The 17,785-nt window shown below is 37.5% G+C and overlaps 1 protein-coding gene across 2 annotated transcripts; it reads right to left on the reverse strand.

Annotated features, from left to right (window-relative positions):
* Positions 1-1,317: 1,317 nt before the first annotated feature.
* Positions 1,318-10,124, reverse strand: LOC125249398 (membrane-spanning 4-domains subfamily A member 12-like). 2 transcript variants are annotated; one of them, XM_048161681.1, is made up of 7 exons: positions 9,919-10,124; positions 9,254-9,439; positions 8,903-9,028; positions 8,759-8,815; positions 2,112-2,255; positions 1,591-1,728; positions 1,318-1,401 (listed from the first exon to the last, which is right to left on the reverse strand). In XM_048161681.1, exons 2-7 carry the CDS (start codon positions 9,419-9,421, stop codon positions 1,393-1,395), a joined length of 642 nt encoding a protein of 213 aa, XP_048017638.1. In that variant the 5' UTR covers positions 9,422-9,439; positions 9,919-10,124; the 3' UTR covers positions 1,318-1,392. The 2 variants fall into 2 exon arrangements, with proteins under 2 accessions (XP_048017638.1, XP_048017637.1); XM_048161680.1 differs by having other exon boundaries at positions 1,318-1,728.
* Between the last annotated feature and the right edge of the window lie 7,661 nt (positions 10,125-17,785).

The raw sequence follows: 17,785 nt of genomic DNA on the forward strand, positions 1-17,785 counted from the left end.
CTTTTATATGTTAGATGATAATGTTAACTAAATAAAATAACTAAATAAAATTATTAGAATGATAAAAAATGGCAACAAGATCATTCTTTGTGTGGAGTACTGAAATACGTCTTACAGCAAGCCACAACTGTTATTTTCATATTGTTTGAATCCTTCAGAATTGAGTGATCATTAATTGTGATGGTGTATGTGTATGTGCTAACAATGGGTAGAGTGATGGCCATGGTTGGAGTGAGACTTTCTTGACGGCTGAATATATACATGTATATGATACTAGTATTCTCTTTAAATTGTAACAGCACAACCTAATCAGACCCAACAATAGAGAAGAATCATCAGAAATAATCAAATATTCTCAGAAAACATTGGACATTATGCAATATTTTCAGTATTATAACCTTTAATGTACAATTAAACCTCAAGACATTCATTTTCTCTCGCGTTTGATCTCTCACGCTCCTAAAAGTTTGTCGACAAACTAGAAGCCACAGATAAAATTCAAAAACAAAACTCATATCTTTAAATGAGATAAGAAGCTGCTTACAGACGCTCACCTCCACACATGTAATTGTAAACACAACGCTGACATCTTCACTTCCAGGTCAAGAAGAATCTGTCAATCAAAAACTCAGTAGCCAATGAGAACACACCACTGCTGGCCCTGCCCCCGCGAGAGATTTGTGCCAGAAAGACGAACGAAAACTCTGGGATCGTAAACGAAAACTTCAGAAGCATAAATGAAAACTCTGGAAATGCTTTTGTAAGTAGAGATCAGTGAAAGAAAGAAAAGAAACTGTTAGCAAAACATGCAGTGTATTAAAAACAAAGTCAAACATTTTGCCTGCGATTTATTTTTTTAAGTTTCAAAGACTTTTTATTCAGTTTCAATTTATATTTTTATTAGTTTTTTTGAAAAGTTAAGTTCATTATTTTTGGAACAAACGTAATTCCATAGTAGATCATTTGCGATGTATAGATTTCACATCTGAAAGAGAGGCGCACGCTCGTTTTCTGTGTGTTCGTTCATTCTATGAATCGCAAGTACGCACATCTGAGAAGTGATCGTAAGATCAAATTTTGGATGGTTTCTGAGCAACATTTTATAAATGAGGCCCCTGGTCCCCAACTAAATGATAAAAATGCACTAACCTCAAAATCAAGTGTAAAATCAACAATAAAACTTCATTGTATATCTTTGTTTTTAATTATTTATTTCAGGTGAAAGCAAAAAAGACAAGAGACACAACAAGGTCTTTGCATCAACAAACAATTTATTTGATGTACTTTCAATTCCTAATTCCTAAAAAAAAAAAAAAAAAGCTTTAATCATCAGATGCAATAATATGAGATATTCCTCTCAACCTTTGGCTGGTAGGATCTCATCATTGTGTCTCAGAATCCCTGAGAAGTAACAGACAAGATATGTTAGAACACAAGACACTCAGACTCATGATCAGACTCACTGTAATCCACTTCAACAGACTAGTAGGTGGACAAAGGCTTAAAAAAACAACTATTGGTGGTTGGGATAAAACTGAATGCAGCCCTGGTTATATCTAGTAATTACATCCTTTCCACTAAATCATTTACCTGGTTTAGTGCCACATTGACCACTGTAGAGTCTCTGTTGCAGGTGGCTTTGCAGGCAAATCCTGAGATACAGATGGAGATGATGAACTGAGCAATGGTGAACACCAGCATTATTCCACTGATCCCCAGATTATATTTCTAAAAAAATATTCAACATGATACAAAAGTAGATTACAAATAATATCCCATCAATTATACTGAGTGAGGTTCTAAAAGTTCATAAAGAGGCATCATATGGCTTTCGAACACTTAAAATATAGCGCACAAGTCACATGGACTACTTTGTAATTTTTATGATACTTTTATGATGCCTTTTGTGTCATTTTGAAGCATGACATTTGCAGTCACTAGTCATTATAACTGTATGGATAAGATTTAAAAGCACAGTCTTTATTCGTAAAAAAATTAGTAAATGATGACACAATTGTCATTTTTGGGTAACAAGTACACAGCAATTAAAGACTAAAAACAAATTTAAACAGATCACATTAATATAGTGTTGCACGTTGTACATGTAGTACCTTCAAATTTAAACAGATGCCAGTATAATCAGAGCCATAGTACCACCTTCGATTGGAAATGAGTCCCATCTCTGTGGACATCAGAACAATGGCTGTCCCTGCAGTTATGGCACTGATCACATTCATTATAAGAGAGGCTTTCACCTACAGGAAAAAAGTTGACATGTGAAAGGTGACTAATAGTAAGGGTGTACACTTCTAAAATGTCCCGAATGCTATTTTTCTATTAGTTTAAATTGATAATGAGTCAGATCTCCTTTTAGTTCAAATTCTTTTAGTGGTAAAATGATGAATGGGTCATTGTTCTATAAGAAAGCTGAGATTAATGTGCAAGCTTCAGACTACTGTGGTAAAAGAGAGTTTTCATTAAAAATCATGTAAAAATAAAGACAGCAGAGGATACAGATACAGGATACATGTAGATACAGGAAAGGGCTGTGTTGATTTTTCTTGCTGTTTGGTGTTTAGGGATGAAAATAAAAAAAATCACAGACATTCATATTAAAGGGTTAGTTCACCCAAAAATGAAAATTTTGTCATTAATTACTCACCCTCATGTCGTTCCACACCCGTAAGACTTTCGCTCATCTTCGGAACACAAATTAAGATATTTTTGATGAAATCCGATGGCTCATCCTTAAGATGAACAAAGGTCTTACAGGTGTGGAATGACATAAGGGTTAGTAATTAATGACATTTTTTAGTTGAACTAACCCTTTAATATGAAATATGATATGTCTGTGATTGCTGATGTTGTATAATCCTAACACTTCTCTTCATGTGTTTTTTGAACTCCCTGAGCTGTTGTTTGTGCACCAATCTTATGCACCAAAAGCATGCTTTCATTTAATTTCAATATGTGTGGTATAAGATGAAAAAAATAAAACTATAAATTTAGTAAATAGGGCCGACTGGATTACATAGTACTGTTGAATTTTTAACAGATTGCACAAATAACAGTATGTCATTTGCTCTGGACTTTTGTAGAGATTGTCTGTGAAAACCACAGACATGGCAGATTAGGATGATATTCTGTGCTCATTTGAAACTGACCTATGATATTCTATGACATGAAATTCATCAAAATTTAAACGATCTCATGGATGTGGCTGTTGTTTGTGATCATTTGGGCACCAACTGCTGCAGTAAATGTGGTGTATTCAAATGACTTTGATATAGTCCTTTTATGTTTACCCATTTTAAATGCCTATTGCCCGCCGTGCACAGCTGCCCTGAAGCCACCGGGTTGTCGGTGCAACGGGGCTTGGGCCCGTCATCGCTGCTCGCAGCTATATTTTAACTAATCACTGATCACTCGGGATGAGCACAAGAGTTCCACATTGTGGATGTGTTATAGTGTTGCCACTTCATCTCTGTATATCTGTGATCTGAAAAAAGTATTCACCCCACCCCCTATTCATTTCCTATGTGGCGTCTACAGGTCCCCCAAACATCCTGTGACTTTTTTTTTTTTTTTTGTCACACTAAAATAATCAGAAACCATTAAAAAAAAAATATATATATATATATATCTGTGTAGATATAGTGTGAGAAAAGTCATCAAGTTCATAAGATCATTTAGGAAGTGTAAGTAAATAATGATTAATAAACAATTTAAACATACATTTATGCATCTTAATATTTTGACATATGACATACAAATGCTTTATTAACACATATTCCTACTGTAATTCATGATTAATTCAGGTAGTTATAAAACATTTAGAAATGGTCAGTTAACTATTTTTTGAGCTCATTTAAAGTGATGACTATTTATGCCTCGTAAAGCTTTTACAATGGAGAATTAAAGGATACAGAACATAGGCCATGTTCACACGGTCAGTTTTTGGGTTTGACAACCGCATTAGTGATGTGTCGTTCTTGAACGATTCGTTCATTTTGAACGAATCTTTAATGTGACTCGGGAAGAACGAGTCGTCTCGGGGGGTGATTCGTTCAGTCGCGCATGTGCAATATTCTACAGGTTCTGTACTGCTAGAAGTAGTTCACCTGATGATTCAATTGATTAGTTCATTTCATGAGTCTTTCGGGTTTTGAGTCGTTCCTTAATCACGTGACAGACCCATACGCTACCAATGCATTCTGAGCCGGAAAGAGAATTGATTAGTTCTTTTTATGAGTCTTTCGTTTTTTTGAGTCGTTCCTTAATCACGTGACAGACCCATACGCTACCAATGCATTCTGAGCCGGAAAGAGAATTGATTAGTTCTCTTCATGAGTCTTTCGGGTTTTGAGTCGTTCCTTAATCACGTGACAGACCCATACGCTACCAATGCATTCTGAGCCAGAAAGAGAATTGATTAGTTCTCTTCATGAGTCTTTCGGGTTTTGAGTCGTTCCTTAATCACGTGACAGACCCATACACTACCAATGCATTCTGAGCCGGAAAGAGAATTGATTAGTTCTCTTCATGAGTCTTTCGGGTTTTGAGTCGTTCCTTAATCACGTGACAGACCCATACACTAAGCCAATGCATTCTGAGCCAGAAAGAGAATTGATTAGTTCTCTTCATGAGTCTTTCGGGTTTTGAGTCGTTCCTTAATCACGTGACAGACCCATACACTACCAATGCATTCTGAGCCGGAAAGAGAATTGATTAGTTCTCTTCATGAGTCTTTCGGGTTTTTGAGTCGTTCCTTAATCACGTGACAGACCCATACGCTACCAATGCATTCTGAGCCGGAAAGAGAATTGATTAGTTCTCTTCATGAGTCTTTCGGGTTTTTGAGTCGTTCCTTAATCACGTGACAGACCCATACACTACCAATGCATTCTGAGCCGGAAAGAGAATTGATTAGTTCTCTTCATGAGTCTTTCGGGTTTTGAGTCGTTCCTTAATCACGTGACAGACCCATACGCTACCAATGCATTCTGAGCCGGAAATAGAATTGATAAGTTCTCTTCATGAGTCTTTCGGGTTTTTGAGTCGTTCCTTAATCACGTGACAGACCCATACACTACCAATGCATTCTGAGCCGGAAAGAGAATTGATTAGTTCTCTTCATGAGTCTTTCGGGTTTTGAGTCGTTCCTTAATCACGTGACAGACCCATACGCTACCAATGCATTCTGAGCCGGAAATAGAATTGATTAGTTCTCTTCATGAGTCTTTCGGGTTTTGAGTCGTTCCTTAATCACGTGACAGACCCATACACTAAGCCAATGCATTCTGAGCCAGAAAGAGAATTGATTAGTTCTCTTCATGAGTCTTTCGGGTTTTTGAGTCGTTCCTTAATCACGTGACAGACCCATACACTAAGCCAATGCATTCTGAGCCGGAAAGAGAATTGATTAGTTCTCTTCATGAGTCTTTCGGGTTTTGAGTCGTTCCTTAATCACGTGACAGACCCATACGCTAACCAATGCTGTGTGACCCAAGCACATTATATTTATTAGTAAATAACGTTAACTCTCCAGTTTTATTTCAGTTTGTGTTACAACTGTTAAAGCTGAAGTTATCATAACCTTGATGTTTTAAACTAACATTAATAATTCAAATTCAAAATGTTATTTGCTTTTAATTTATGTCATTATATGTCCTTTTTGAGCAATCTTCTTATACATGTATTAGACCAATATGCCAAGTCTGCCTAGGAAAAGCAATTATTATACCAGCAAACTCAAAAATGGAGTAAAAATGAACAAACTAGGCTATAAATACTTTGTATTGTAGGCTTGGATTATTATATTATTGTAATGATTGAGACAAATCAGACACGATTATTTGCTAGTTAACCAATGGTTTTAACCTCATTCTGGGGCCTGGCTTCCATCCCCCGAGAAGTTCTGTTACAAACTTTATTGCACCAATAAATGCCGCATGGAGAGCAGAAAAGAGACACACAAAACTCTGCATTTTCCCTGCATGTTCCACACAGAACACAGATGTTACTGCACTAACTTATAGACAGACTGTTCTATAAAAGAAATGGTAATCTCAGGAAATGGTATCCATTATTACTGTTGTTGTATTGTACTCATTGTATTTACATGTTTTATGATTTTTAAGTGGTATGACATGCAAGGTAACTTCAGTCATGCCATGTTTAGTGTCTACGGGTTCCCAGCGGGAAGATTTGAATGTTTGTGTATGCGGTATGTCCATACCTGCACAACACATAAGTATTACAAGGATCTTTTAATAGTCCTTCTTCAAATCTCAGCCAGTTTAATCTTAATCGGTCATAAAAGCCCCAACAAGGGGAGGTGTGTGTCACCCGGAAATACAACATCCTCATTGGCCCCCATCATTCCTAAGAGGTTGGCTTTGACCAGAGGTTAAAAGTCAGTGGATAGTGCCACTCCCGCTCTTTCTCCTTGCTCCTGAACGACCGAACGGACTGTCCTTGCGGCCGGCCTAGGCGAGGCCTGCAAGGCCTGTAGGCCTCGGCCTACAAACGAGCCATGTGCTCCTCATCCAACATGGAAAAGACTGATAAAAACTCCGGACTGAATCCTCAAGATCTCTCCTCAGATGGCAGAGCCGATGCTCCTCAGCCTAAGGGCATCTTGCAAGTATCGTACATTTTAACACTAAATAGCGATTTAGTATTAATTTGTAAGACTTACCTTTGCTATTGCTGAAGAAACTGATGAGTCCTTTCCAGATTGTCTTTGACATTTCATGTAGCTCTAGTAACAGCATCTCTTCCGGTTCAACACTATCATTACTCATTCTGACTTGCGTGTGTGTGACCCTTTATGTATGTTATGTTATGTGTTTGTTAGTTTAGTTATGTGTTTGTGAGTTAGTTAATAAAGATTGTGCACAATACACGTTTGGTTCTGACTCCGTCTGCTAATGAATTGCCTCTTAAGTGATAGATCCGGACTACGTGCTCTGAGTAGTACAGTACAATAAGAAATATTATTTTTCCATAACTTGGAAATTGACATTTTTTAGAATTAATAAACAATCAACACTGAGCGTTCACTGGACGAACAGGTTAACTGATTGTAATGTTAATTTTAATGTAGCTACGTCCAGTTAATTTGATTAACGGATTTGCATATTCATAATTAATCATAATAATCATAATGAGTTATGAATAATTATTAATATTTCCCCTTTGAGTTAATTTTCGCTACATTATTATATAGCCTAGTGTTTATTTACAGATAGACAGTCAAAAAGATAAATTAATCAATGTTTTATTTATAACAGGGCTTTATTTATTTATAAAATAATAACACACCACAGATCCTCAAGAAACAGTAATAAAAACATGACAGAAATGTCAGAAATAGCGTATGGGTCTGTCACGTGATTAAGGAACGACTCAAAACCCGAAAGACTCATGAAATGAACTAATCAATTCTCTTTGCGGCTCAGACTGCATTGGTTTAGCATATGGGGCTGCCTGTCACGTGATTAAGGAATGACTTAAACCCGAAGACTTGTCAGACAAGAGGTGAGCTTAATCAGCTTGTCATAAACTGAAGACCCAGGTAAATAATGAATTAATCATTTCTGAATCTTTTAGCAATGTAGTTTTGTATTGTTTGTAGTGTGATCAACGTTTGCATAAATAGTAGATGTGTTGGGGAAGTAACACGTAACATTTTAATTACATTTTGCTAAAATGAACGAAATGACTCGAAAAAAGATTCGTTCATTTTGTTGAACGAGACTCAAAAGTCCGAGTCGGTAAAATGATCCGAACTTCCCATCACTAAACTGCATTTACATACAGGTGCGAGTCCCCTGTTCCGTTCTCACGGCGTGAAAATTCCGAGAATGCGGTTGTGAAAATTAACAGGTGTGAGTTCGGTTATAAAATGCAGTTGTCACTCCCATAAATAACGGTACTGTGTGTGAACGTAACCGTATTGGACTCAAATATAGGACTGACAACCTTACTTTTTGCAATCTGATATAAAAATAAATCTCTGTAAAGTGTAAACATTGCTGAATAAAAATTTACCAGTGCCAACACTGGATTGCAGGAGTGCCATTTTTTTATAAAACAATAATAATATAATTAAATATTTCACAGTGTCAAAACTACTGCAGTACTAACATTAAAACATTCGAGAACAGCAGTGCAGAAGATCACTGAGCCCTTAAATCTACTTTATAAAGCTTTACGAGGCATTAATAGTCCTCACTTTAGATGAGCTTCCTGATGGCACTTCCTAAATGATCATATGAACCACTGACAGCTCCTGAATAACTGGTTTGTAAATAATGTAATAATACCTAATTTAGAAATTATAAATTGATAAAGTATGAAAATACAATTATTAAACACATTATAGATATGTTTATAAATCAAGAAAAAGGCATTTATAACTGTATATATACACAGTTTACTAATGTCAATTAATACTTTATAAATGATGAATTGACTATTTACCAATGTTTAACTAATGATTCATAGTGTGCAGTTATTATAAAGTGTTACCGATATATATTTTTTTAATATTAGCAAATGTTATTGGAGCCCACAAGGCCAACAGTGCATAAGGCTCAAATTCTTTGCTGCTAACAGATGATGATATCTGGAATTATATGTTTGATAGCTTGTAATGATTTCAATTGCACAACAGTTACTCGAGTAACACATTAGAAACAATGTGGCAAAAAAAGAGTTATCATCCACAGATTTCAGCACATTAAATACATACCACACACAGATGAAGTTTGTTCTGCGCAGCAACAGACAGAGAGCCAGCAATGATGTACTGAGAGAGAAACACAGGACATTCACAAGTTCATTCTGGAAATTAAAAAAGAGAGGGTTTAAAGTAAAACCATTAAATGAAACTTACAATAATGGATCCCCAGTAGGTTATGCCACTAATGACAGAAATAATTTCGTGACAGTAACTGAAGGCTTCGGTGGTGCGTAAGATACCAAATAAAAAAAACACCACTCCAATCATTATTTGGGCAGTCTAGACAGGACAGATATGAGTCAATAAGTGCTTTTCATAATGGTATACCATTCATGTTTGAATACACACACAAAAAATGAAGCTATATTAATGTTTTAACATTAATACACACTATACAGTCTAAAGGCAATCAGACCGGAACACATCTATTAACTTGAGGTCAATTAGATACTAAAAATATTCCCAAAATCATACATAATTATAATTCATCATTAAGTGCCTTACCCCCAACGCCTTTGGTTGTGCTTTGAAAAATTCTGTTAGAGCCGTATTGTCATATGTTCCTCTGGTCTCCTGTCCATCATCACAAATAACAGTATTTTGTGTCACCTGTGGATTCACTTGGATGACAACTGTAGCTTTGTCAGTTGAGATGACCTTGCTGGTTTCCATTTTAGGAAAAGTTTTCACCTGTAATTAAGAATTCAAATTCTGCAGTTCACAACTAACATAAGGTTGCTTTATTTTCTGTGTTTAATGTACAGTACAGTATTTATGATTAGAGCATTAGCTGATGCCGTCGTCCAGAGTGACATAAAATCATGATACTGCCAGGGTTTCTCAAAGAAATTACTAAGGCATGCATTAGCTTACCTTTGGACTTCTTCCTCTAAGACGAAAGATCAGAGGATTAAAATTTACACTGTTCACAAATATTTTGCATGATTGTATATTTTGTAGCCTAATGCCCAAACAAATCACAAAACTATTAAATAGAATTTTATGTGCCAAAGTATAACAATAAATGAATAACAGTTTACACTAAGACTCGCTGGTGTCAAAAGATGATGGTTATGTTTAATTGATGTATATGAATGTGTGAAAATAAATATAGGAATAATATTAATAATAAAAACTATAACTGTTAATTTATGCATAAAATATTTTACCTGAAATGAGTTGTTGATGTGGGTGTCTGATGGCTTTTATGGTGTATCTGTGTGTGTGAACTGTGAACAGGGGCGGATCTAGAAAATGATTTATAGGGTGACAGAGGGGTGGCATGAGGTCTATGAGGGGTGGCAACACCAAAGCAAGCGCCCATGCATAGTTTTTGGAGATTTATGGCCTGACATACACAATTGTGTTCACAAACATTGCATTACCAAAATAAATAACAAGATTTCAATATCCATCATGGCACCAAGTAAAGGCACTATTCGGTTGTTAAGTCTGACGTCACGCGGCAGCGCTTCCGGGTCCTAACGCTCTATCTCATACCACAAGAAAACAACAAATGGTGCTAATATACACACACGATGTGGTGTAATACTTCCAAAAAAGTATAATAAAATTCAATGATTCATCTTTTATAAATCGTTAAAATATTAATGTCTGTGACGCTGTGAGCACGGAGACTGTTGTGTACACTGTAAGTATTTAAAATGTTTAACTTTTTAAAATGATTGATGTTTAATATGAATAAATAGCGCTCATAAACGGCCGTCGATGGCATTCTCAAGTGAAACGAGTCGAGGCTTGGACCCGGAAATGGCGTTCCTTACGTCACGACTTAACAAGCGGATATGAAAAACATCAACAGATTTAAAATGAGTCTGACCTTGTATCACTAAAGGAGATGAGCAGTTTTATTAATATTACACAGGCTACTTCGATGGCATAAATCACATGTTTTAGTGCAAGTTAAAGAACAATAAAAACTTGTTTTTTGCAAACAACTTTTGAGTTGAGTCTAGCAACACCCCAGCAATTGCATAGCAAGAGCCTAGCAACCACCCAGAATCTCCTAGCAACCACCTAGCAACACTTTAGCAATCACCCAGAACATCTATATTCTGGCCTAACTGACCAAACTATTTCTGTTTTTTAAACAAGACTTTAAATTGGCTTTATGACAAGCCAGCATAAATTTGTCTTTTAAACTTTTAATCTAGTTGAAATGAAACAATTCAGCATTTTCTTACAACTATAAACACAATATCAAAACTATACACCAACTTGTACAAACCTCAAACTTCCAGGTCAAAATAAAATGTTTTAGTCAAAAACTTATTCTTGTCTGACAAAATCAAACTTTGGCCTCAGATGACACACAAAACTTAACAAATACACAGACTACTGCACTGCCCAGTGAACACTAGTGAGATCATATAACACTGTAACAAAAATACCTCTTACTGGGATTCAGGAATTATTTTGCATCTCACTGTCTACTACAATATACAAAAATTAATTTACAGATACAGTAAAATACATAAGTGATTTTTTTCTTTCCTTTTTCATTTTACTATTGTAAATTGATCTGGCAGTAGATATGTATGAACTTGGTATGCACCACAATACAGTATACTGTCAATTACAGTAAAAGTAAATTCAGCATCCTCTGCACATTTGGCCAAATTTTATTACAGTATATAAGGTACTATAGCAGTGTATTGGTCTTCTGACACAAGACGGTCATTTCTCAGTTCTGCAAAATATAACAAATGGCTACAGAGAAAGTTGACAATCACAAGTTTGAGGGTGTACAGCGTGCTACAGTTTACTGTACATAGTGAAATGTCCCTCATCTAAAGTACTGGTACTGTTTAAAACCCCTGTAAATTATTCATTCAGCTCTCTCTCAGATTTTGACTGGTGTGTCATCAGTTTTGCTACCTCATTGTTAAACGTTTTTGAGAAATGTGTCTTTGTTTTGAGAACTGAGCGAATGGTTTGGGAAACTGGGCCAACTGAATCACTTATTATGTGTTAGAAATCGAGAAAAGCTAAAATACGTTTAGATTCTTCCCTAACTAGTTTCTGTGATCGGGATCTTCTTGTTGATTTCATGTTACCGTTTCATCGGATGGCAAAAAGACCTTTATCCATGATAAAAGTGGAGCGGGCGGTCGGTGAATCAGCTCGCAAAAAATTACGAAAATTCGAGGACTTCTGAGTTAGCCGAGAAGCAGTAATTTTCCGATTCACGAACAAATGGAAAACAATTCGTAAGTGAACTTGGCTGCGCTGTGTTTTTGACTCCCAAAGAACCGGTTCATAAGAGTCATTTGTTAATGAAGCTGACTACACTGGGCACGGTGCGTGCGCGTGCAACCGTCATGCAGCTTATTGAAAGACGTGTTTTCTTGCCATTATTTTGCAATACGCTGTCTTTTTTATGTCATCACATTGAAGCGCCGCTGCTGAAAAGCAGTAGTACTTGAAACACTGCTAACATTATATTTTATTCTCTGATAATTTTGGGGTGGCAGATGAGGTGGCAAAGCTTTTTCTTAGGGTGGCAGTTGCCACCCCGTGCCACCCCGGTAGATCCGCCCCTGACTGTGAAGAACTGCTGAGGAGGAGCTTGCTCAATATGAGCTTGCATTATACTTTTAAAGATTATATTGATGCCCTTCCTTCTAAAATTTTAAAAGTACTTTACATACAGATTAAAAAATAATAATAATAAATTACAAGGTAGTGTAAATTATGGCATTGATTGAGGACAGAAATATCTGTGATTAAAAGCACTAACAGACATGACTGTGTTCAAAACACAATAATCCTGTAATTGGGCACTGATTTATCAATAAATAATGGAAAACCATTGTGGTTGTGTAACGGTTGAGCTTAATAACTTTAATAAACACAGAAGATAACACCACTACTACATTTTAATGTGAGACAATGAACAGAAGGAAAACAGGGCTTAAATACACAGAACATTAGAACATTATCGGAACAGGGAACAAAATTAATTAGAAACCAACACAACTAACAATGAACTAGAATTTAGGCAAATGGTGACATTTAGCCAAGTTTCTATCCAGTTTTTGCAGTTTTTTTATAGACAAAATTAATATGCATGAAAAAAAGTTTGTGAAATTTGCTGTCTACAGCCTGTTACCATCCAGTTGGCCTTTTACCGATAAAGCTGCCCTTAAGATGTTTTCATACATAATTTTGCATATATCGCAAATTAGGCCTATATCGTATCTTTCATATCCCAAATATTTGTAAAATGTAGAGAGCAGTGAGACAATTGGAATACACCAGTTCACTGGGTCCATGTACTTTTGCGTCCTATGTTGGATACCAAAATTTTAATTTAAACTGTATACACAAGTTTCATGTGCATAAAATAAAATACTGACTACTTTTCAGATTTTTTATTACGTTTAGCATCTTTATAAATAAAAATTAAAAATGGACAGATTAAAAAGTCAAAATGTAAAATGATTGTTTCTCCCACACTTTCGAGAGCCATATCTCTGAAACCATGATACCATGATTTCAGAACCATGACAATAACTTGATTTTAAAACTGAAACAGGCATTGCAGAACACCTGTCCCAACATGATGATGGGTGAGATTGTTCCCCTCTTGTTCCCAGTTAAAAGGTCAACCCATTCTCACTCACAAGGGGTCTGATATTGCCGCATGTCTGAGAAATGCTGTCCCTATAGTGATGGCCAACGCGCCCACAGTGACGCGGGACATTCTTAAAGCAATTATCGTATTGTGGTTTTGGGCTCAGGAAGGGGCGCTTTTACTGCCTGATAAATACAAGCAGCACGACTCAACTGTTCATGTGCTCATCGTCGCCTAATTAGGACCCGAAAAAGATTAATATTTGTTACAGGTGTGTGTAGATCAAAGGCACAATGACGACGGAAAAGGGTAAGGAGTAGAGTTTAATCACAGAAACACAGGATACACATCTTACATAAACGAAAACGGACAAAGAATGGAGGAAGACATGTATATATATATATATACATGTGACTAACAAAGGGAACTAAACAAGGTGATGGGATAATTGTCACGGTTCATGGATTCACTTACTCGCCCTCGTGTGTTTGTTGTGTGTGTATGTGTGTGAGTGAATGATTGTGTGGGCGTCACCCATTATGGTCTGATTGCGATTTGTTGTACTACTAAAAAATGTACTATCTTTAAATATATAAAAAGTATATTAGTATCATATTTTCACAATACAACTTTTAACACACTTTAAAATAATTGTACTTTAGTATATTTTCAAAAAAAAAAAAAAAATTAGAAAAATATACTTGAAGTGTAAGTTCAGTTTATTTTTTAAAAGTGTGTTTATTTGCACTTTATAAAAAATATATTTGAGGTATATTTTAACTATGATGAAAATGATCATTGTAACAATGCACTGAAAGTATATTTAAAAAATACATTATTTAATATCCTGAAGTTATAGTGTATCTAATGTTAAATTTGAGTATATTTTTTAAGTTTACTTCTTCATCCTTGGAATTCATTATATTACTTGTGCTATTTATTTCAGTATGAATGCATTACAAGCCCATTTAGTATATGCAGTGTAGCCTATACAATTTCCAAATATGTGTAAATGTTTATTAAGTTTACACTGGCAGAATCATTTTACAATCGTACACACAAATCTATATTAAACAACACACCAGCAGCACAAGTTATGCGAAAAAATATGTTGAGTGGTTAAACTTATCGGAATTCAAATGTCTCTTCAACTTGGTCTGTGACCAATCAGATTTTGCTGCTCACTGCCTTCAGCCAATCAGAGCTGCTGACGTCACGGTCGTCGTCTGAATCCCCTCGCTCAGTCACTCAGGTGAAGTATAATGTCGCAATGTATAATTTATTTAATAAAACACTGAAAGCGCAATACATCGCTCAATCTTGGGGATTCTGACCAGTTCAATCAAGTGACATTGCAGTGCAAACATTATTTTCTCTTTTATGGTTTCGATTTTTGGTGTTATTTAGTTCACAGTAGACTCGTCATCCCTGCTAAAAATAAATAAATACATAAATAAATAAAAAATAAAAACATCCAGCATTGCTGATCACCAGCAATAGATATGTTTTTCATGTTGAGAACAGCATGAGATGCTAGTTGCTGGTTTTGTGGTCACCAGCATGGGAAGCGGGAGTGCAGCTACACCAGCTCAGTTTTGCTTAAGATCATTTTGCTTGCCTGGTCCGCTAGATCAGCAGCACTATAGCTCTAACCAGCATACATGGAATTCATGCTGGTTTATTTTTCAGCAGGAATTGCCACTTTTAATTTTATCAACAACAGCCAAATGTCATTTAAACTATATAAAAAGGAACAAAGCTCTAAAGAAAGGTTCCTAGATCTGAACTGAACAGAGCTCTAGCATTTCTACAGCTCAAACAGTAGAGAATGGCACTATCCATATTAAGGTCATGGGTTTAATTCTCTAGAAATGTGGGAACTTATTATATGTCTACCTTGACATAAGTCACTTTTTGCAGACAACTACAGAAGATTGCCCTAGTTTCAAACCAATGAAGTTAAAGGCAGTTTATCATGCGGCATCTGTGGTTACCTTATATTTCCTTTATAATCTGCTAGCAGTACCTTTTCTGATTTGGGTAATGTGAGTTCTGAGGTATCAAAACCATTACTCTGTTTACTGAAACTTTGGTCAGAATAATTGCGAACTGATGCAAAAGATAAACTCACCACAAACCACAAGCTGTCATGCACAGGGACAGCTTCTTGTTCACTGAATAGAAACCTGGTTTTAATGGATATTAACCTTAGAATTCTGATTCCAGAAATCTCAAACATACCTGGGGCCTCATGAATAAAACTTTCAGTAGATTTCATCCTAAAAGTGTGCGTACGCATTAAAAGCCAGATTTTCCATACGCACAAAAGTTTTCAGAATTAAAAACCATGTGTACTCCAGAACCTGCGCAAAATTCCCTTTATAAAACCCCACAATGCCTAGTTTTACTATGCATATCATTTCCATACATATTCCCATCCATGTGACAACATGTTAACGGTACAAGACATTAGGAAAATATGACTATAAATGCCATCACATTACATTGCTAAAAATCAAATTAAAAACTAAAAATTCACTATCTCTGTCCTGATTGTCTTGTTCTGAAAAAATCAACAAATCAAACTTGTATAAAATACTGTTTGTTTTTCATTCTTTTCCACTGGCCAAATATTATTTTTAATTGTTTTAAACAAATCAAATTTATGCAATTTTGCCTATAAGGTAAACAAGTGCACATCACTGATCATTATTCGTGTGAAAATATTTTCTCAGAACATGAGTTATGCTATTTAGAACATAATTTAAAGTGGAATTATCATGAATTATCCTCGCTGTAGTTAAAACATTAAAGCATAGCATGCCACAGGGAAAGTGTTCAAAAGCAGCTCATCCAGTACAAATATTTCTATTTAAATTAATATAAAATGTTGTAACTTCTGGATAATGATTTCATGTAATTTCGGTGCTTAACTCCATTAAGGAGAGTTACATATTTAATCTAAATTTGGAAATGGAAATGTGCAACTTGAAAACAGTGTTTAAAATCATTGTGTTTACTTCATTCCTGTTCTCTCACTCCAGTAAAAGAGCTAATCAGCGCTGATGTCCGTTTCGCTAGGAGAATGAACAAAGCGGTTGTAATGAAGTTCGTAAATGTGGGAAGAAGGAGGCGGGAACCAGCGAACATTCAACGTAACTTTAATGTAAAATAAACAAAGAACAAAACGAAAGTAATGCCGGCAGACCCTCGCGGACGTCTGCCGGCCACACAAACATAATAAAACATAACGTAAAGTCCAGGCCTGGTCCTCTCTCGTCCTTCACTGATGTCACTCCTCCTTTTATGCCTCCGGAGCTCCTCCGTGAGAGACCTCGAGGCCGGCACGCCTCGCAGGTGACGCTCATTATCACTCGCGTCACCGGCCTCGCGCCGTTCCCTCACGGCTCTCGCCCGCCCTGCTCGTCACATACCCCCAACGCCCCTCGCAGGCCGGGGGGTACTCCCGCGACTGCGCTTACTCCCCCCCGGGGCCTGTCTCGGCGGCCGCAGCACCTGGGGGTAAGGACAGACGAGACGAGAGAAAGGAGACGGAAGCAAGGGGAGCGACAGGACGAGAGAGGGGAGAGAGGAAAAAGAAAGAAAAAAATAATAATTCTTGGTCCGGTTCCCAGACACACTGCCGCCCGGTCCTCAGCCAGCCGGGAGGCTCTTCCTCGCGGTGCCATGCGGTGGCACTGGACGCTCGGTGGACGGCCCGATCCTCGACCGCCTCCTGGCGGCCGGCGATGGCTCCTCCGACTGAGGGCAGCCGGCAGCGAGTCCCCCGTCCCCTGCTCCTCCCCTTCATGGCGGACGGCAGCAGGCTCCGGCCCACGGCAGACGGCGGCGACTCCTCCGCTCCCTCCAGGTCCAGGACGGCAGCCACCCCACCTCGTCCTAGGAGCACGGCATCCGGGTCTCCGTCCCACCTTTCACAAGGCTCCAGCACCACCGCCTCGGGCAGCCTCTCGCGGTCTACACACACTCCCGCGCTGCCCGAACTCCGCAGCACCGCGATCCCCCTCAGCAGCGAGGGCTCTTCGACAGCATGTCCCTCCTTCCTCCCGGGTTTCGGCACCAATGTAACGAAGTTCATAAATGTGGGAAGAAGGAGGCGGGAACCGGCGAACATTCAACGTAACTTTAATGTAAAATAAACAAAGAACAAAACGAAAGTAATGCCGGCAGACCCTCGCGGACGTCTGCCGGCCACACAAACATAATAAAACATAACGTAAAGTCCAGGCCTGGTCCTCTCTCGTCCTTCACTGATGTCGCTCCTCCTTTTATGCCTCCGGAGCTCCTCTGTGAGAGACTCGAGGCCGGCACGCCTCGCAGGTGACGCTCATTATCACTCGCGTCACCGGCCTCGCGCCGTTCCCTCACGGCTCTCGCCCGCCCTGCTCGTCACAGCGGTTATATGACCTGTATGTCTC

The sequence above is a fragment of the Megalobrama amblycephala genome, linkage group LG16 (assembly GCF_018812025.1).
Source record: "Megalobrama amblycephala isolate DHTTF-2021 linkage group LG16, ASM1881202v1, whole genome shotgun sequence".
In the NCBI taxonomy this organism is placed as follows: Eukaryota; Metazoa; Chordata; class Actinopteri; order Cypriniformes; family Xenocyprididae; genus Megalobrama; species Megalobrama amblycephala.

Coding starts and splice junctions, on each gene's coding strand:
- LOC125249398 (XM_048161680.1), bottom strand. CDS start 9,421: ATGGAAACCAGCAAGGTCATCTCAACTGACAAAGCTACAGTTGTCATC. Junction 9,029..9,253: donor CACAACCAAAGGCGTTGGGG/GTAAGGCACTTA, acceptor TGTCCTGTCTAG/ACTGCCCAAATAATGATTGG. Junction 8,816..8,902: donor CCTACTGGGGATCCATTATT/GTAAGTTTCATT, acceptor TTTCTCTCTCAG/TACATCATTGCTGGCTCTCT.